General features: G+C 40.1%; 1 protein-coding gene across 4 annotated transcripts in view; it reads left to right on the forward strand.

Annotated features, from left to right (window-relative positions):
* CCDC146 (coiled-coil domain containing 146) overlaps positions 1-22140 on the forward strand; it is a 154211-nt gene that overhangs the window by 87279 nt on the left and 44792 nt on the right. For 2 of the 4 annotated variants that reach the window (XM_033192958.1, XM_033192959.1), the window contains exons 2-3: positions 2778-2860; positions 13038-13247. In XM_033192958.1, coding sequence (XP_033048849.1) covers positions 2778-2860; positions 13038-13247 — 293 coding nt within the window. Of the gene's footprint in view, positions 1-2777; positions 2861-13037; positions 13248-13465; positions 13771-22140 lie in introns of those variants that run through there. The other 2 variants (XM_033192961.1, XM_033192962.1) reach the window with 2 other exon arrangements.

A 22140-nucleotide genomic window follows, 5' to 3' on the forward strand; every position in this document is an offset into this window, starting at 1 on the left:
GGGGTTTCACCAGGTTAGCCGGGATGGTCTCCATCTCCTGACCTCGTGATCCGCCCGCCTCGGCCTCCCAAAGTGCTGGGATTACAGGCTTGAGCCACCGCGCCCGGCCGGTTTTTTTGTTTTTGTTTTTGTTTTTAAACTTATTAGATTTTAAAGGCATAGTAACTGTGGTCTGTACACTTTGGGAAACCAATGAAAATGTTTGAAACATGAAATAAATTCTATATTGGCTAAAAAATACTGCAGAACCAAAATAAATGTCTGTAAAATGTAACATTAAGTCTACTTACCAACAGCAACTCAACAGTTAAAAAGTTACAAATAGGCCGGGCGCAGTGGCTCACACCTGTAATCCTAGCACTTTGGGAGGCCAAGGTGGGTGGGTTGCCTGAGCTCAGGAGTTCGAGACTAGCCTGGGCAACATGGTGAAACCCCATCTCTACTAAAATACAAAAAATTAGCCGGGCGTGGTGGCATGCACCTGTAGTCCCACCTACTTGGGAGGCTGAGGCAGGAGAATTGCCAGAACCTGGGAGGCAGAGGTTGCAGTGAGCCGAGATTGTGCCACTGTACTCCAGCCTGGGCAACAGACTGAGAATCCATCTCTGGGGGGAAAAAAAGTTATAAATAAACTATATTGAAGGTGGTATATGAATAGATTTTAAGATATTTGATATAGGTAGGGTATCCGCAAAGGTCTTAAAGATCTTGTTCACCGTATTTCACCCATAGATGAAAGAAAAAAGTGAGGACTGTAGGGATTGGAAGCCAGGCCTGGTACCAGCTAATATGGCCCTAAGGAAAGATCCCCAACACTTTCACAAAGAAGAGATAGTTTCATAATGTATTTAACATTTTTCTACCCTGATGTGGGTAGAAAGACCATGAAACCCCACTGTATACACTCAGACTTTTGCATTTTGATAGCTTCATTCATTCATTTGCCAACAAATATAAGCAATTTACCTAACACCTATACTGTGCCTAGGATTCTAGTAATACTTTGGCTGAGGATACAGTGAAGGACAAGGTAATCTGGGCCCTTTCTTCATAGGTCTTATACACTAGCTGGGGAAGTATAAGAATGCTTTTAATAATGTAAGTAAATTTATTCTTGCAGGTTGTAATGTTATGAAGCACAGTGTTCTTTAGGGGTAGGAGTAAGTACATGTGGTAATCTTCCTTAGATTTAGAAGTCAGAGAAGGCCTTCTTATGAACTGATATTTAAGCTGAGGCATGAAGAAAGAGTTGGAGTGAAGTGGAGGGAGTGAGGAATGACTAATCAGCGGCCCTGGAGAAAAAGAGAGACTCACACACTTGTGGAAATCAAAGGCAGCCAGTGTGGCAGAAGCACTGAAGCACTGGGAGCCTGAAGAGGGTGTTGTGTAAGGAGGCTGTGGGGGTGTTGGAATCAGGCAGGACTTCAAGGTCTTGAATACCAAGGGTCTTGAATTTTATTCCATTTGAAGTGTTTTGAGCACCCAGCATAACATAACCTTGACTGATTTTTAAAAAGATCTCCCTGAAAAATCTCCCTGGCAGAAGGGCAATTAGGAGGTTTTGTAATCGTCCAACTGAGAGATGATGAGACTTGGGCCAGTGAGATCAGGGAAGGGAGAAGAAAGTGGATGCATTCAATAAATACTTTAGAGGTAAGGGCCAGGCGCAGTGGTTCACGCCTGTAATTTCAGCACCTGAGGCCAAGGCGGGTGGATCACCTGAGGTCAGGAGTTCAAGACCAGCCTGGCTAACATGGTGAACCCCCATCCCTACAAAAAAATACAAAAAATTAGCTGGGCATGGTGGTGCGCCCTTGTGGTCCCAGCTACTCAGGAGGCTGAGGTATGAGAATCACTTAAACCCAGGAGGCAGAGGTTGCAGTGAGCCGAGATTGCACCATTGCACTCCAACCTGGGCAACAGAGTGAGACTCCATAATAAATAAATAAATAAATGTAAGAACAACTGGGTTGAAAAACACAAATATTCTCTTTAGTTCTATTTTGATACTATCACTAGCAGTTGAAGTCAAACCTAATACAAATGCTCATTGCATTACGATTTTAGGATGGTAAAACTTGAGTGTTTGACGATGTTTTATGATGTCTGTTAACTAATTATCACCTAACTCAGAGAACAGATCAAAAGTCATTTTAACTAGAAATAAAATGGGAATAAACAGTATCTCTTTATGCATTAGAAAACTTTCCATGCCTCTTTGACAGCAGAGGCAAAGGCATCATGGTACAAGGGAGTGATCGTGGGTTTTTGGAGCTGAACCAGCTCTACAACCTTGAACAAATCATTTTTCTAAACTTTAGTTTCAAATGGAGAAGATAATCTTTATTTCACAACATTTTTAAGAATGAAATAACTGATGGGCAACACATACTCTAATAGCTGTTCAATAACCATTCATTTTCTCAACTTACAAATAGGCTTTCCTATAATCTACACTATTCAGATTATTTGTTAAACCTTGAATTTTTTTTTAGAATTAGAAGAATTTAACTCAATTCTCTCAATTTCCAGACAGAGAAATAACAGCCTAGGGAGATGAAGAGACTTGCCTGAGGACACAGAATGTACTGGGGGCAGAATAGAACTAGCACTATTTTCTCCAAACACCTGGCATGTTTCCAGTACACTACATTGCCTCATGTGTCTCCTGTAATGTCGAATGGAGGATTTTATAAGATATCCATATATCCATTCCATTGCCTGCTTAAGACTAAAGAGGGTGGCGATTAATAGTGACCTTATGTTCTCTTTGCTAGTTACACGCTATGGGAAAACTTCCTGGAACCAGAATGGCAGAGTTAAAAGCCAAGTATACCTTGCTGCATGATGCCGTGATGAGGTATGCAATTTACCAATATGGAGACATGATTAATCATCTTTAAATTTCTTTTTTTTTAATTTTTTTATTTTTTAATTTTTTATTATTATACTTTAAGTTCTAGGGTACATGTGCATAACGTGCAGGTTTGTTACATATGTATACTTGTGCCATGTTGGTGTGCTGCACCCATCAACTCGTCAGCACCCATCAATTCGTCATTTATATCAGGTATAACTCCCAATGCAATCCCTCCCCCCTCCCCCCTCCCCATGATAGGCCCCGGTGTGTGATGTTCCCCTTCCTGAGTCCAAGTGATCTCATTGTTCAGTTCCCACCTATGAGTGAGAACATGCGGTGTTTGGTTTTCTGTTCTTGCGATAGTTTGCTAAGAATGATGGTTTCCAGCTGCATCCATGTCCCTACAAAGGACGCAAACTCATCCTTTTTTATGGCTGCATAGTATTCCATGGTGTATATGTGCCACATTTTCTTATCCAGCCTGTCATTGATGGACATTTGGGTTGATTCCAAGTCTTTGCTATTGTGAATATTGCCGCAATAAACATACGTGTGCATGTGTCTTTATAGCAGCATGATTTATAATCCTTTGGGTATATACCCAGTAGTGGGATGGCTGGGTCATATGGTACATCTAGTTCTAGATACTTGAGGAATTGCCATACTGTTTTCCATAATGGTTGAACTAGTTTACAATCCCACCAACAGTGTAAAAGTGTTCCTATTTCTCCACATCCTCTCCAGCACCTGTTGTTTCCTGACTTTTTAATGATTGCCATTCTAACTGGTGTGAGATGGTATCTCATTGTGATTTTGATTTGCATTTCTCTGATGGCGAGTGATGATGAGCATTTTTTCATGTGTCTGTTGGCTGTATGCATGTCTTCTTTTGAGAAATGTCTGTTCATATCCTTTGCCCACTTTTTGATGGGGTTGTTTTTTTCTTGTAAATTTGTTTGAGTTCTTTGTAGTTTCTGGATATCAGCCCTTTGTCAGATGAGTAGATTGCAAAAATTTTCTCCCATTCTGTAGGTTGCCTGTTCACTCTGATGGTAGTTTCTTTGCTGTGCAGAAGCTCTTTAGTTTAATTAGATCCCATTTGTCAATTTGGGCTTTTGTTGCCATTGCTTTTGGTGTTTTAGACATGAAGTCCTTGCCCATGCCTATGTCCTGAATGGTACTACCTAGGTTTTCTTCTAGGGTTTTTATGGTATTAGGTCTAACATTTAAGTCCCTAATCCATCTTGAATTAATTTTCATATAAGGGGTAAGGAAAGGATCCAGTTTCAGCTTTCTACTTATGGCTAGTCAATTTTCCCAGCACCATTTATTAAATAGGGAATCCTTTCCCCATTTCTTGTTTCTCTCAGGTTTGTCAAAGATCAGATGGCTGTAGATGTGTGGTATTATTTCTGAGGACTCTGTTCTGTTCCACTGGTCTATTTCTCTGTTTTGGTACCAGTACCATGCTGTTTTGGTTACTGTAGCCTTGTAGTATAGTTTGAAGTCAGGTAGCATGATGCCTCCAGCTTTGTTCTTTTGACTTAGGATTGTCTTGGCAATGCGGGCTCTTTTTTGGTTCCATATGAACTTTAAAGCAGTTTTTTGCAATTCTGTGAAGAAACTCATTGGTAGCTTGATGGGGATGGCACTGAATCTATAAATAACCTTGGGCAGTATGGCCATTTTCACAATATTGATTCTTCCTATCCATGAGCATGGTATGTTCTTCCATTTGTTAGTGTCCTCTTTTATTTCACTGAGCAGTGGTTTGTAGTTCTTCTTGAAGAGGTACTTTACATCCCTTGTAAGTTGGATTCCTAGGTATTTTATTCTCTTTGAAGCAATTGTGAATGGAAGTTCATTCATGATTTGGCTCTCTGTTTGTCTTTCACTAGTGTATAAGAATGCTTGTGATTTTTGCACATTAATTTTGTATCCTGAGACTTTGCTGAAGTTGCTTATCAGCTTAAGGAGATTTTGGGCTGAGACAATGGGGTTTTCTAAATATACAATCATGTCATCTGCAAACAGGGACAATTTGACTTCTTCTTTTCCTAACTGAATACCCTTTATTTCTTTCTCTTGCCTGATTGCCCTAGCCAGAACTTCCAACACTATGTTGAATAAGAGCAGTGAGAGAGGGCATCCCTGTCTTGTGCCAGTTTTCCAAGGGAATGTTTCCAGTTTTTGCCCATTCAGTATGATATTGGCTGTGGGTTTGTCATAAATAGCTCTTATTATTTGAGATACGTTCCATCAATACCGAATTTATTGAGCGTTTTTAGCATGAAGGGCTGTTGAATTTTGTCAAAGGCCTTTTCTGCATCTATTGAGATAATCATGTGGTTCTTGTCTTTGGTTCTGTTTATATGCTGGATTATGTTTATTGATTTGCGAATGTTGAACCAGCCTTGCATCCCAGAGATGAAGCCCACTTGATCATGGTGGATAAGCTTTTTGATGTGTTCCTGGATTTGGTTTGCCAGTATTTTATTGAGGATTTTTGCATCGATGTTCATCAGGGATATTGGTCTAAAATTCTCTTTTTTTGTTGTGTCTCTGCCAGGCTTTGGTATCAGGATGATGTTGGCCTCATAAAATGAGTTAGGGAGGATTCCCTCTTTTTCTATTGATTGGAATAGTTTCAGAAGGAATGGCACCAGCTCTTCCTTGTACCTCTGGTAGAATTGAGCTGTGAATCCATCTGGTCCTGGACTTTTTTTGGTTGGTAGGCTATTAATTATTGCCTCAATTTCAGAGCCTGCTATTGGTCTATTTAGGGATTCAACTTCTTCCTGGTTTAGTCTTGGAAGAGTGTAAGTGTCCAGGAAATTATCCATTTCTTCTAGATTTTCTAGTTGATTTGCATAGAGGTGTTTATAGTATTCTCTGATGGTAGTTTGTATTTCTGTGGGGTCCGTGGTGATATCCCCTTTATCATTTTTTATTGCATCTCTTTGATTCTTCTCTCTTTTCTTCTTTATTAGTCTTGCTAGTGGTCTGTCAATTTTGTTGATATTTTCAAAAAACCAACTCCTGGATTCATTGATTTTTTGTAGGGTTTTTTGTGTCTCTATCTCCTTCAGTTCTGCTCTGATCTTAGTTATTTCTTGCCTACTGCTAGCTTTTGAATGTGTTTGCTCTTGCTTCTCCAGTTCTTTTAATTGTGATGTTAGAGTATCAATTTTAGATCTTTCCAGCTTTCTCTTGTGGGCATTTAGTGCTATAAATTTCCCTCTACACACTGCTTTAAATGTGTCCCAGAGATTCTGGTATGTTGTATCTTTGTTCTCATTGGTTTCAAAGAACATCTTTATTTCTGCCTTCATTTCATTATGTACCCAGTAGTCATTCAGGAGCAGGTTGTTCAGTTTCCATGTAGTTGAACGGTTTTGATTGAGTTTCTTAGTCCTGAGTTCTAGTTTGATTGCACTGTGGTCTGAGAGACAGTTTGTTATAATTTCTTTTCTTGTACATTTGCTGAGGAGTGCTTTACTTCCAATTATGTGGTCAATTTTTGAATAAGTGTGATGTGGTGCTGAGAAGAATGTATATTCTGTTGATTTGGGGTGGAGAGTTCTATAGATTTGTATTAGGTCTGCTTGGTGCAGAGATGAGTTCAATTCCTGGATATCCTTGTTAACTTTCTGTCTCGTTGATCTGTCTAATGTTGACAGTGGAGTGTTGAAGTCTCCCATTATTATTGTATGGGAGTCTAAGTCTCTTTGTAAGTTTCTAAGGACTTGCTTTATGAATCTGGGTGCTCCTGTATTGGGTGCATATATATTTAGGATAGTTAGCTCTTCCTGGTGAATTGATCCCTTTACCATTATGTAATGGCCTTCTTTGTCTCTTTTGATCTTTGATGGTTTAAAGTCTGTTTTATCAGAGACTACTATTGCAACCTCTGCTTTTTTTTGTTCTCCATTTGCTTGGTAGATCTTCCTCCATCCCTTTATTTTGAGCCTATGTGTGTCTCTGCATGTGAGATGGGTCTCCTGAATACAGCAGACTGATGGGTCTTGACTCTTTATCCAATTTGCCAGTCTGTGTCTTTTAATTGGAGCATTTAGTCCATTGACATTTAAGGTTAATATTGTTATGTGTGAACTTGATCCGGCCATTATGATATTAACTGGTTATTTTGCTCGTTAGTTGATGCAGTTTCTTCCTAGCCTCCATGGTATTTACATTTTGGCATGTTTTTGCAATGGCTGGTACCGGTTGTTCCTTTCCACATTTAGGGCTTCCTTCAGGGTCTCTTGTAAGGCAGGCCCGGTGGTGACAAAATCTCTAAGCATTTGCTTATCTGTAAAGGATTTTATTTCTCCTTCACTTATGAAACTTAGTTTGGCTGGATATGAAATTCTGGGTTTAAAATTCTTTTCTTTAAGAATGTTGAATATTGGCCCCCACTCTCTTCTGGCTTGTAGAGTTTCTGCTGAGAGATCTGCTGTTAGTCTGCTGGGCTTCCCTTTGTGGATAACCTGACCTTTTCTCTGGCTGCCCTTAACATTTTTTCCTTCATTTCAACTTTGGTGAATCTGGCAATTATGTGTCTTGGAGTTGCTCTTCTGGAGGAGTATCTTTGTGGTGTTCTCTGTATTTCCTGAATTTGAATGTTGGCCTGCCCTACTAGGTTGGGGAAGTTCTCCTGGATGATATCCTGAAGAGTGTTTTCCAGCTTGGTTCCATTTTCCCCCTCACTTTCAGGCACCCCAATCAGACGTAGATTTGGTCTTTTTACATAATCCCATATTTCTTGCAGGCTTTGTTCATTTCTTTTTCTTCTTTTTTCTTTTGGTTTCTCTTCTCGCTTCATTTCATTCATTTGATCCTCAATCGCTGATACTCTTTCTTCCAGTTGATTATCAGTTACTGAAGCTTGTGCATTTGTCACGTATTTCTCATGTCATGGTTTTTATCTCTGTCATTTCGTTTATGACCTTCTCTGCATTAATTATTCTAGCTGTCAATTCTTCCACATTTTTTTCAAGATTTTTAGTTTCTTTATGCTGGGTACGTAATTCCTCCTTTAGCTCTGAGAAGTTTGATGGACTGAAGCCTTCTTCTCTCATCTCGTCAAAGTCATTCTCTGACTAGCTTCGATCCGTTGCTGGCAATGAGCTGCGCTCCTTTGCAGGGGGAGATGCGCTCTTATTTCTTGAATTTCCAGCTTTTCTGCCCTGCTTTTTCCCCATCTTTGTGGTTTTATCTGCCTCTGGTCTTTGATGATGGTGATGTACTGATGGGGTTTTGGTATAGATGTCCTTCCTGTTTGATAGTTTTCCTTCTAATAGTCAGGACCCTCAGCTGCAGGTCTGTTGGAGATTGCTTGAGGTCCACTCCAGACCCTGTTTGCCTGGGTATCAGCAGCAGAGGTTGCAGAAGATAGAATATTGCTGAACAGCGAGGGTACCTGTCTGATTCTTACTTTGGAAGCTTCGTGTCAGGGGTGTACTCCACCCTGTGAGGTGTGGGGTGTCAGACTGCCCCTAGTGGGGGATGTCTCCCAGTTAGGCTACTCAGGGGTCAGGGACCCACTTGAGCAGGCAGTCTGTCCGTTCTCAGATCTCAAACTCCGTGTGGGGAGATCCACTGCTCTCTTCAAAGCTGTCAGACACAGTCATTTGCGTCTGCAGAGGTTCCTGCTGCTTTTGTTGTTGTTGTTGTTGTTTAGCTGTGCCCTGTCCCCAGAGGTGGAGTCTACAGAGACAGGAGTCTACACAGACAGACAGCTGTGCCCTGTCCCCAGAGGTGGAGTCTACAGAAACCTTTCCTTGAGCTGCTGTGAGCTCCACCCAGTTCGAGCTTCCAGGCGGCTTTGTTTACCTACTTAAGCCTCAGCAATGGCGGGCACCCCTCCCCCTGCCTTGCTGCTGCCTTGCGGTTAGATCGCAGACTGCTGTGCTAGCAATGAGGGAGGCTCCGTGGCCGTGGGACCCTCCCTGCCGGGTGTGGGATACAATCTCCTGGTGTGCCTGTTTGCTCAAAGCACAGTATTGGGGTGGGAGTCACCCGATTTTCCGGGTGTTGTGTGTCTCAGTTCCCCTGGCTAGGAAAAGGGACTCCCTTCCCCCTTGCGCTTCCCAAGTGAGGCGATGCCTCGCCCTGCTTCAGCTCTTGCTGGTTGGGCTGCAGCAGCTGACCAGCACCGATTGTCCGGCACTCCCTAGTGAGATGACCCTAGTACCTCAGTTGAAAATGCAGAAATCACCGGTGTTCTGTGTCGCTCACACTGGGAGTTGGAGACTGGAGCTGTTCCTATTCGGCCATCTTGCTCCGCCCTCTCATCTTTAAATTTCTTACTGGTGATGAGACCTGTCTTCATTTGCATTCCCCCATAAGTAGACCCTGAGGCAAGGATTTGCGTTCAGGTAGTTTGAGAAGTGATATGAGAAAGCATCATGAGCAAGTGGGGAAGTGCAACTGGGAAGGAAGGAATCCAGCCTTGAAGGGGCCATGTTCATGTGCGAGTTTATATGATGGGCTACTGGGGCTCAGCCTCACAGAGGAGCCTCAGAGTGGCTCACTTCAGCACTCTCCCTCTGAAGAGTGAAGAAACTGGAATATTTGCCCACCAGTTTCCACCAGTCATTTTATTACAAATTACTCCCGGGGAGATTAGCTCTTGACACTTCTAGCTTGCCCTTTGACAAAGCAAAGTTTGATGGCCAGAGACAGCTCTCAGGCAGAGGGACACAGGTGCTGCTGGTACATATGGCAACTGTCCGCCAAAGCTGCCAGTGGGCAAGAGGATTCTGGTGGGACACTGACAGTCTCTGCATAGGCCACACCTGCAGGACCCTTTTCCCATGTCTGTTCATCACTCAGAGGTGTAGATTCTCCAACAACCCCAGCCTAAGTCTGCTGAGACCCTGTCTTTACTTCTCACCTCCTCTCCATATCACAAGCTACTTACCTTGCAAGTCCCAGTCAGCAACAGGTCAGAAGAACAGGCTACCACAGAAGAGTCCAGCAAGCCTGCCTGAGCACTGGCTATTAGCCACTGGGAATTAAGAGGGCAGGGGAGTGAAGAAAAACCCTAATGTGCTGTGATTCTTTACCACTCCAAAGCCTCTTTCTTTCGTTTTCCCCCGTCTTGTCTCATGGCCTTGCATGGTGTCTTCATCAAAAGCCAAGGAGCAACAGCAACAGATAGAAACTCCATGCTGCCACTCCCCAGTCGTCCTCTCCCCGCAATTCCCAGTCACTGCCCCTCCTTCTTATCTTGCCCAGAGATATTTGGCTACTTTGAGGGTGAAAGCATGAGGGAAGAGTGAACAACTTTGAGAAGAGGAGAGCTGCATTCCTATGCAAACTTTAGGTGCACCCAGGTTCCTCACACCCCTCCAGAGCCCCCAGCCTTCGTTCCTCATCCTCAAGCCGAAGCCAAATCCTCACCCTCACACCTAATGGAGGTTCCATTCCCCCATAGCTGGTCACACCTGCCAGTGTGTTCTCAGAGTTCTCAAGACTCAGGAATTTTGAGACTTTAAGTGGAAAGTCTGGAGTCATCTTTTACAGCATACTTCACACTGCTTAACTGAGAGGAAATGCCACGCAGTTCTCTGGGCATCCCTCCAGTCCTCTTCGCAGACACAAGGAACATCAGTGTTTCCTGCCCTCTGGATAGCTCTTCTCTAGAGCCCAGTGGAGATTGGCAGGGTGCTTTGACTTAACTTCCTCCTCCCCTGGCCTGCAACTCAGCTCCCTGGCCCCTAGTGACAAGTAGCAATGCAGGACCTCAGCTATGGCGTTATTTCTTCCTCTTCCAGGTTGTGTTGCAAAACAGTTAACTTCCCTTCTGCTACCCACATTTTACCTCTTGACCACTTAGTTCCCTCTGTTGCCATTGCAAACACTCGCCATTCTCTCCTACTCCCAATGCCTGGCGGGTGGGAAAGATACGAAGCAGACATAACATTCGTGCTGCTAGGACTGCAGCTGGGCAGATATAGCCTGGAAATATTGAACTGAAACTGAAGGAGTCTTCCATAGAAACTGTTATAAGAGTTGTTAAAGTCTTTTCTACTGGTGTCATGTTTTAAGTACATATGTAAGTTGCCATTTGTGTTCTGGCTGGAACCCTACCACCCTGTCCTTTCTGTGGAGAAACAGGCACTGTAGCCTGGGCCAGCAGCTTACAATTTCAATAGCTGAAGCCTGACTTATTAAGGAGATCAGATAACTTTAGATTTGCAAAGCTTATTAGTATACATGGAAATTGAATTATAGGAGAATAGTTACAGCTTTCATTAGTGAAAATTATTTGAGGTTTCATTGTAGCTATTGTTATTGCTGTTTGGTACCTAACATCATGTCTGGAACGTGTTATGTCTCAGTAAATGTTTTGCTAGATACTGTTGAGCAAATGACATTGTAAAACCTGGGACAATGGATGTATCTGTACTGAATTGAGAATATCACAAAGGTGAGGCAGGCACAAGATAACTTCAGTTGAGATTGGCTTGATCAAGTCATTGGGCGTCTCTGCAAATGAGCTGGAACTCGAAGATTTCTCTTGGTGAGGACAGTTGGTGGGGAGCACACATCAAAAGAGAGCTCTGGTTCTAAAACAGGAAGTGGTGAGGGCTTACTTCAAATAGGAGAGGTAGCTAATATAAGGGTTTCTGGGAAATACGAATCCTATCTACTAGTAAGGTTGGGGCTGATGCTAGCTGATGCTAGCTTGCAGCATAGAGGAGTTCTACAAGATAATGGAGATTCCACCATGTCCTTTTTCTACATCCTCTGACCGATGTTTAGTCCTTTTCCCTACATAGGGCCAAGGCCATAGAACATAACTGGGGTTGTAGGAATCTCCCTCTACTGTGACCTTCAAGTCCAGCTCTAACAAGTGTCCATCTTAGAATCAGAAATCTATAAATGTATTTATATTCATAATTGTGTATGGGAATTTCTAGTTTCCTAATAAAGTATCTTTAGAAAAGTTTCTGTCTTTTCTTAGTTCACTAAGTGGGGAGAGATTTTCCTACAATTAAGTTATAAGAATTCAAGGGAGCTAGGGTTGTTGGGGGAGTCCAAGGGGAAATCTCCTCTTTCCCTATCATTTATCCCCTTCTAGTAAGTCATAATCATTCTTCAAAGTCAAGTGCAAATGTCACATTCCCATTCTCCTGCTGTCTTGATCTGGACACCAGCATTAGTACTTGTCATCTGGTATTCCTCCCCATCTGCCAGATTGTAAGATTCTCGAAGCTAGGAGCTAAGCCTTATTCGCCTCTTGCACCTAGCATAGTACAGTCATCTCTTGGTATCCATGGGGGATTGATTCCAGGAGCTCCCGCAGATACCAAAATCCATGGATACTCAAGTCCCTGATATAAAATGGTATAGTATTTGCATGTAACCTAATCACATCCTCTTGTATACTTTAAATCATTTCTAGATTACTTGTGATACTAATACAATGTAAATGCTATGTAAATGGTGGTTATGCTGTATTGTTTAGGGAATCATGACAAGAAAAGTCTGTACATGTTCAGTAAAGAAACAATTTTTAAGTAAACGTTTTATTTTGGAATAATTTTAGATTCGTAGAAAAGTTGCAAAAATAATATATGAAGTTCCCATCTATCCTTCACCCATTTTCCTCTAATGGGAGCATCTTACATAACCATGGTCGGTCAAAACTAGGAAGTTAACATTTGTATATTACTATTAATTGAACTCCAGATTTTCAACAGTTTTTCCACTAATGTTCTTTTTTTGTTCCAGGACCCAATGCAGTATACCCCACTATATTTAGTCCTCATGTCTCCTTGATCTCTGTGACAATTTCTCAGTGTTTCCTTGTTTTTTTTTAAATCACGTTGACAGTTTTAAGAGTGCTAGTCGGGTATTCTATAGAATGTTTCTCAGTTTGAGATTTTTCTCATATTTAGACCAGACTTAGGAGTTCTGGAGGAGAATACCACAAAGGTGAAGCAGACTCAATTTTTTAACAAAAATTTTCCCTTGTGGTTGATTGAATCCACAAATGTGGACTCACGGACATGAAGGGTCAACTGACTTGGCACAAGAATGTCAGAGTTGAGCTGAGCCCAGGAGTGGGGAGCAGCTATCCTCACTAGACCCCCACAGGAGCCACAAAGGGAACTGAGGGTATACATGTCTCATTACATGAGTCTCTGTTTTTCATGTAACTCAGCACACAAGAGTCAGAGGTCCAACTGCTACAGAATGCCAAACGTTTCACTGAGCAAGTACAACAGCAGCAGTTTCACCTGCAGCAAGCTGATAATTTTCCAGAAGCATTCTCCACGGAGGTCTCCAAAATGAGAGAACAACTTCTCAAGTATCAGAATGAATATAATGCGGTGAAGGAAAGAGAGTTCCATAATCAGTACAGATTAAATAGGTAAGTGAACAATGCTCTCCAGCACACCGAAAAGTCATTTCCTCATAAATAGAAAAAAAAAAATGAGATGAAGTTGGAGGTAATTGAAGGAGTAGGAGACAGCAATATGATGATGATTGCAAGCCTAGTTCTCTTGAATCCTTAGAATGGAATGGGAAGTCCCTGAACAAGAAAAATTACACTTCTCGAATAAAAGCTCAGGTGACAGAGATGCCTGCTGTGTTTTGCATGTCAGGAAAGCCGTCTCATTGACAGCTGCAGCCAAAGAACACACTCCATCAAACAAGTTCTTAGCACTCCCTTGCCCTCCCCCTGCCCTGGCAGTGGCCCCTCATGCGTGCAGTACAAGAGCACGCATCTGCATGGTGGGCGCTTCTCCCCACATGCGTTTTCCAAACAAGCCTCCGTGAGCTGAGGGTCACATCTCATCTGGCTCACTCTATTCTAAGAGAACAGCAACAGGACCACATACGCAAACTTCATCTCCTACTACTAGGCTATTCCTCAGGATCAGGGAGAAAAGGTACATCCTTTTGGAAGACACATTTACTTATCCAAATTTAGAGGACGTCATTTAGTGAACTAAAGCAGACATTAAGTGCTAAAAGGGGAAGTGTTATTTTCAAAATCTCTTCTAACTTTCCTCCCAGGGAGTAGCAAGTCAGTGGAAGAGTTTGTTCAGCAAGTCATACTATTTAGATTGAATTTGAGAATGATGGCAATTCACGTTTTCTCCTGTGGTGTGCTGTGTGCTGTGCCTGGGTACAGGGGAGAAAGCAAAACCATTTCTCCTAGAGTTTGTTACCATTTAAGGTGGCAGAACTTTCTCTGACTATTTTTAAGAGGTGGAATTCTGACAGTGCAAATATAATTCAGTCCTTCCTAGAGATAAGCAAATGACTTGAACAACCTCTCAAAGACCTTATAAGCCCTGGGTTTAAAATCTTCTCTTTGGGGCCTATTTTTTCACTGGTGGTGGGTGTGGGTGGGGTGTGAATAAAGAAGGTCAGTTTAATCAAGACATCCTATTCGGGGGGAAATTGGAGGTTTTTTGTCTTTCAATCTAAACTTGTTTCAGGCTTTCCAGTGACATCTATAAAAAGAAAGCCCAGCTATTTCTGTGCTCTGTAAGCGCTCTTTCAGTTGAGAAAATAATGAAATTAAAACAATTGGTGGTTGTTCATTAGTATTGAAAATGTGAATGCTTGACATTTCCATGAAAGAGTAAGAAGAACATAAGTCAGTTGATATTTAAATTGTTTAAAATTTCCAACTATTCCTGCCAAGAGAAAAAAAACAAAAACAAAAACCAGAATGTTGCCCTTTAGGTATAGACAGGCAGATTATTCACTGAGATGGGAAGGAGACAATGCGTAGTGACCTGCGGTGAATAAGAACATTCAAAATGCACATTTGCAGAAATGTTTAGTATGTATTCTTTTTGAATTTATAATGTATCATTCTTAAGCTTGAGAAGGTTCCCTTGCATTCTCAAATATTAACAGCTCAAGAACTAACAAGCTTATTTTCATAAAAATTATGGTGATGCTAAAATAAATAGGAGTAAAGAATGATAGGCTCTGCATTTCATTGCCTTACCATATTTAGTATCACAGTCATGCACCTCATAATGGTATTTTTCAGTCAACAATGGACTGTCTATATGATGATGGTCCCATAACATTGCAGTGAAGCTGAAAATGTACTTTTGCCTAGTATTTACTATTTGATACATTTTATTTTTATTTTGGAGTGTACTCTTTCTACTTCTTAAAAAAAAAATATTAACTGTAAAACAGCCTCAGGCAGGTCGTTCAGGAAGTATTCCAGAAAAAGGCATTGTTATAGGAGATAACAGCTCCTAAATACCTTCCAGTGGGACAAGATGTGGGGGCAGAAAACAATGGCTTTGATGCTGACCCTGTGTAGGCCTAGGCTAATGTGTGTGTTTATGTCTGTTTTGTTGTTTGTTTGTTTGTTTTGAGACAGAGTTGTGCTCTGTCGCCCAAGCTGGAGAGCAGTGGCACAATTTCGGCTCACTGCAATCTCTGTTTCCCGGGTGCAAGCAATTCTCTGCCTCAGCCTCCCGAGTAGCTGGGATTACAGGCACACATCACCATGCCCGACTAATTTTTGTATTTTTAGTAGAGATGGGATTTCACCATCTTGGTCAGGGTGGTCTTGAACTCCTGTATGTCTTTGTTTTTAACAAAAAATGTTGTAAAAGTAAAAAGAAATTTAATTAAAAACCTTGTAGAATAAGAATACAAAGGAAGAAAATATTTTTACACAGCTCTACAATGTGTATTTTAAGCTGTATTGTGAGTCAAAAGCTAAAAGTAAATTTTGTAAAGTAAAAAAGTTACAGTACATTTATTATCAAAGAATAATATGTTTTATAAATGTAGTGTAGCCTAAGCGTACAGTGTTTATAAAGTCCACAGGAGTGTAAGTAACATCCTAGGTCTTCACATTCACTCACCACTCACTCACCCAGCCACTGACTCACCCTGAGCAACTTGCAGTCCTGCAACCTCCATTTATGGTAAGTGCCCTAGACAGGTGTACCATTTTTTATCTTTTATGCCATATTTTTACTGTGTGTGTTCTTTGTTTAGATACACAAATATTTATTGTATTACAATTGCCTACAGTACTCAGTCCGGTAACCTGCTATGCAGGTCTATAGCCTAGGTGCGACAGGCTTTACCATACAGCCTAGATGTGTAGCAGGCCACACCATGTAGGTTTGTGTAAGTGCACTCCATGTGTTCACACAGTGATGAAGCTGCCTAACGACGCATCTCTCAGAATATATTCGCATCGTTAAGCGACACATGATTGCACATGATACAGAAACCAGTTCCCTCAACACCCTCCCACTGACCTCCGTCCCCCTGGAAAAAGTAGATATCTCCATCCCCACATAAAAATAAAGAGATGAAGCTAATGAGAGAAAACTATTCATCCACATATACAGATGACATTTGTCAGAACAGCACAACAAACTCTCATTGAGTGTCTAGATAATAGAAGCCCAAATAACTAGCACTCCTCCACCCAATATCTTCAGGAACTTCTGAATCACTGGCAACTACTAAGAACAACATATTGTTCCAATACTCTAGAGAAAGGATTTTACTGTGTAATTTTGTCGATTTTTTTTGTGTATGTTCACATAACATAAACCTTTTAATAAATGTTAATAAATCTAATTATGTGGTTGGTTAGTAATTAAATCTATGTTGCAGTAGTTTTTGGTTCTGGATTAATATTTATGACTTGATAAGCATGCATTTCAGGAAATAATATGTAGTCTATTTAAAGTTAAATTAATACATTATAAATAAATAATAAAGTAATGAAATGCTGTTGAACTTATTTTTTGAAACAAAACAGGAGTACTTACCTTTCTAAACAGTTTGAAAAGATTTTTCAGTACTCTGTTCAACCTTTTCCTTGCCTTTACTGTGTTACCTTTTGGAGCTTCCCTGTTTTCTAGTAATTCCTAAACTTTGAACAGCAAATACATTGCGTCTTTTGTGCTAGATCTGACGCATTCTGACCAGTCTTGGTCAGCTGGGGGAAACAAGGCTGTGGTGAGCTGGCACTGTCCATTGCACTGTGAACACGGAGAGTGGGAACACTCAGGCCACACATGTGCAGGGCTGTCCTGACATGACCCTGACCTTAGTGACTGTTGACTCTCCTGTGGCTGGTTCCTGTGGTCCTTGTTGCACATTCAGGGTTTATTAGTTGTTTTCCGTTCTTGGTCCAGTGATGATAGCAAAGTTGGAACCAAGAAAAAACAGATCTGGTAAGGAAAGGAGGAATGATCTTAGCAATGCATCTGGAATTCCAGAAAATTAGAATGTGACAGGCATGTAGGTACTTAGGAGTAGTCACAAGGAAAAGCTCTTAGCTAGAACAGATTTTACCTTAACTTAAAAAAATCTTTGCTCTTCTGTGGCAACAAATATCTTAAAAGAACTAACTTAGAACAGGTTTCTCCAAATGTGTTTCTCATAACTCAAAGAGAAGCACCTGAGACACTTGTTTGAAAGGCAGATCCCATCCAAGAAGTAATGATTATGATTTTTGCCCAAGAGCCACTGCCGCCACCCAAAGTGACATTTGCTTATGTGACTCTGACTCACAGTTAGAGGACCATGCGTTCCAAAGGTGGTTCTCAGCCCTGACTGCAGGTCAGTCACCTGAGTCTCCTCTCAGTGATCACTCAGTCTACGCGTAAACACTTCCAGTGACAGGAAGCTCTCAGCCTCCCACGGAGGCTCATGCCAACTTTGGAAATGCTCCTGCACTTAAATGGTTGTTGGATTTGTTTATAAACCTACCTTCTTGCAACTTTCACCCATCCATGCTGGTTCTACTCCTGTGGTGAATAATGCCTCTCACACATGTCAGCATATCGGGCTTCCTGCATTATCTCTTCACCCATAGATCCTTAAAACCAAAAGCCTTTTGACCTTGCTTTAGAAAGGAAGTAAATCCTAAGGAGCTTTGATGTCAAAACACCCCTTAGTCAGGAAAGCTGGAAAATGTCAGATTTAAGTTTTAATGCAAGTTTGAAAGGTTAGGGGTTAATACATACCAGGAGGCACAGAAACAAAAACATGTTTTTGCCCCAGTAATCCCATACAAAAGTGATAATCCAAAAGGAGAGAAAAAGATACAATGCATAAAGATATTGATATTTATGAACGTGAAAAATTGGAAGCAATCTGAATTCTAAAAAAGTGTGGAATATTTAAATACTGCATTCCAGAAATACCTTGATACTGAACCTCTGTCATCAGAGCTGTGTTTGTGTATCAGTTTAGCTTTGTGTGACTTTGGAAAAGTTGCTTAACTCCTCAGTTTCTTCATTTGTGCAACAAAAATAACAATTCCTACTTAGCAAGGTTGTGAATTTTAGATGTTATGCATTTAAAACGCCTGGCACTCAGTATGCTTAGTATATGATAAATAATATTTCAGATTATTTTATTATGGTACATCCACCCGGTAGAAAACGTTGAAAATAGCTATTATTATAAAGTCTGTTTAGCAACTTAGGAAAATATTTTAATTAAATGTTAGGTAAAAATGGATTCAACCACACATACACATTTAAAATAAGTTTATTAAAAGATAACAGGGAAAATAAAAATGATCAACCATGTGTGATGGAGTAGGATTATAATCTTTAAAAGTAGAAAAATACATTCCTTTTAGAGGAAATAAGTCAGTATTTCTTAATTAAAAAAAGAAAAATGTATGATAGAAATGTAAGTTTTAAATGTCCTAAAGAATTAGTCATTTTATGTTTGTTTAAACATAAAATATATTTAAAGAAAAGACCATAAGTCACATCTTGTGAAAGATGTCACCATTTTGAAACTCAGAAATACTCAGGTTGCCTTTGTAACCAAACGATAGTAGCACACTACCACCCCCTGGTGGCAGCATGCCCAAGGTGTAGGATCAATACCTGGGAAGTAAAATATCGCTAATGTATATATGCAAATTCTAAAAACAAAGGCATAGCTATTTAAAGATCTAAAAAACTCAATTTGTGGTCTAGACAACTAACCTACATTAAATTCAATGTGACACATTTATTACAAAATTCATCTACATTATTGCAAATAAAATGTCATTAAAATAACATAATCCCATTAAAAAGTGGGCAAAGGACATGAATAGACATTTTTCAAAAGAAGACAAATGGCTAAGAAGCAAATGAAAAAATGTTCATCACTAATCAAAGAAATGCAAACTAAAACCACAATGATATATCATTTTAAACCAGTCAGAATGGCTATGATTAAAAAGAAAAAAAATAAGATGTTGACGGAGTGCTGAGTAAAGGGAATACTTATATATTGTTGCTAGGAATGTGATTGCTACAAGCTGTATGGAAAACAGTATGGATATTTCTCAAAGAACTAAAAATAGTACTGCTAGTCCATCGGGCAATCCTTCTACTGGCTATATACCCAAGAAAAAGAAATCGTATCCAAAAGATACCTGCGCTCAGATGTTTATTGCAACTCTATTCACAATAGCAAAGATATGGAATCAACCTAAGTGTCTGTCAAGAGACTGGATAAAGAAAATGTGACATATATATACAATGGAATACTATTCAGTCATAAAAAAATGAAATTATTTCTTTCGCAGTAACATGGATGGAACCAAGGCCATTAAGTGAAACAAAACTCACAAACAGAAAGCCAAATACCACACATTCTCATAAGTGGGAGCTAAGTAATGTGTACACGTGGACATAGAGTGTGGAGTCGTAGATACTGGAGTCTTAGAAGGATGGGAGGACAGAAGGAGGGTGAAGGATGAGAAATTACTTAATGGGTATACATATATATAATTTAAGTGATGATTGTACCAAAAGCCCTGACTGCACCATACTGCAATATATCCATGTAACAAAACTGCACTTGTATCCCTTAAATGCATACAAATGAGAAAACCTGGTGTGCATGTGCTTTTAGCTCATTTTCCTAGATCTATGGGCTAGTGGGATCTGCTTATTTGATATAACCAGTGGACATAATTGTCTGTGTATTCTATTATTTCATATGATTTTTCAAGTGTGATCAATAGAAACTTCAAAATCTTTCTATATTGGAAAACCATATGACTTCTTTGGCACTTAATAGTTAGCCATAAATGCAGAAAGCAAGAAAAATGAAAAATATTTCTCTTAGACTTCTTCAGGAAATCTAGTTGATAAAACAGTTCAAAATACGGTTATTGGAAGAAATATGCAGTTATATCAAACTCATTTTGTTTAGAACATTCAAGCTATTTGAAGCAGTTTCCAAAATGTCATTCTAGCATCATGTCATCTTATTAGTTAAAATAAAAATACAAACTTTTTTGTATTTTCTCATGAATAAGTGAACAAAACCATACATTCCCATTCACTGTACTTTCTAATGTTTTTATTTCTTTTGTTTGTTAATCTCAATTTACAGTGATGACTGGCTTTTAGAAAAACTGACATTTCTTTCTAGAGATGCCAAGTATATCCAATTGATTGATGGGATTATTGAGTTTGACTATGTCCTTAACTGATCTTCTGATTTCTGCATCTGTGCACTTTTGATAGAGGGATGTTGAAGTCTCCAACTATGAGAGTGGATTCATCTACTTCTCCTTGCACTTCTATCAGTTTTGCCTCATGTATTTTGATGTTCTGTTGTTAGGTGTATATACATTAAGAATTCACTGGCCGGGCACTGTGGGTCTCACCTGTAATCCCAGAACTTTGAAAGGCCAGGGCAGGCAGATCACGAGGTCAACAGATCAAGACCATCCTGGCCAACATGGTAAAACCCCGTCTCGACTAAAAATACAAAAATTAGCTGGGTGTAGTGATGCACACCTGTAGTCCCAACTACTCGGGAGGCTGAGGCAGGAGATTCGCTTGAACCCAGGAGGCAGAGGTTGCAGTCAGTCGAGATTGTACCACTGCACTCCAGCCTGGCAACAGAGCAAGACTCTGCTAAAAAAAAAAAAAAAAAAAAAAAGTATGTCTTCTTGAAGAATTGACTCTTTTATCATTATATAAAGCCTCTCTTTGTCTCTGATAACTTTTCTTGTTCTGAAGTCTGTTCTGTCTGAAATTAATTTAGTGACTCATCTTCTTTTAATGGTAGTATGGCATATCTTTATCGATTTACTTTTAATATATATGGGTCTTTATATTTAAACTGATTATTGGCAGACACAGCATATAATTTGGGTCTTGTTTTTTTTTTTCTTTTTGGATCCATTGTGACAATCTTTTAACTGACATTTAACATGATTACTGTTGTAGTTGGGTTAGTATCTTCTAACATATTTTTACTGTTCTCTATTTGTTGTGCTTGTTCTTCATTCCTGTTTTTGTTCCCTCTTTTTATGCCTTTTGTGGTTTTAACTAAGCATTTAATGTAATTCAATTTTCTGTCCTTTCTTAGTATATCAGTTGTACATCTTTTTTTTACTTTAAGTGGTTGCCATGGAGTTTGCAATATACATTTACTAATCTAAGACCATTTTCAAATAACACTATACCACTTCAAGTACTTTTTTTTTTTTTTTTTTTTTTTTTGAGACGGAGTCTTTCTCTGTCGCCCAGGCTGGAGTGCAATGGCGCGATCTCGGCTCACTGCAAGCTCCGCCTCCCGGGTTCCCGCCATTCTCCTGCCTCAGCCTCCTGAGTAGCTGGGACTACAGGCGCCCGCCACCGCGCCCGGCTAATTTTTTTTTTGTATTTTTAGTAGAGACGGGGTTTCACCATGGTCTCGATCTCCTGACCTTGTGATCCGCCCGCCTCGGCCTCCCAAAGTGCTGGGATTACAGGCGTGAGCCACCGCGCCCGGCCTCAAGTACTTTTTAACAAAATAGTCCAATTCTTCCTTCCTATCCCTTATATCGTTGCTGTTATTTCACTTACACATGGGCATACATAAATATATATTCATATGTAATTGAATACATTGCTGCTATTATAAATTTGAACAGTGTTATCTGTTATCTCAGGAATAAGACAAAAGCTTTTCTTTTCCCCTCACTGATTCCATCTCTAATGCGCTTCATTTGTGTAGAATTGAGTTTCTGACCTACGTAATTTTCCTTCCCTCTAAAGAGCTTCCTTTAATATTTATTGCAAAGCAGTCTATTGACAAACAAATGTCCTCAATTTTTATCTGAGAAAGTCTTTATTTCTCCTTTACTTTGGAGAATAATTTCACAAGGTACAGAGCTTTAGGTTGGTAGTTTTTTCTCTCAATACTTTAAATATTTCACTCTACTCTCTTCTTGCATGTATGGCTTCAGAGGAGAAATTGGATGTAATTCTTTGTTCCTCCATAGGTAAGTGTGT

Source organism: Trachypithecus francoisi, unplaced genomic scaffold (assembly GCF_009764315.1).
Source record: "Trachypithecus francoisi isolate TF-2019V2 unplaced genomic scaffold, Tfra_2.0 Lachesis_group4, whole genome shotgun sequence".
Lineage (NCBI taxonomy): Eukaryota > Metazoa > Chordata > Mammalia > Primates > Cercopithecidae > Trachypithecus > Trachypithecus francoisi.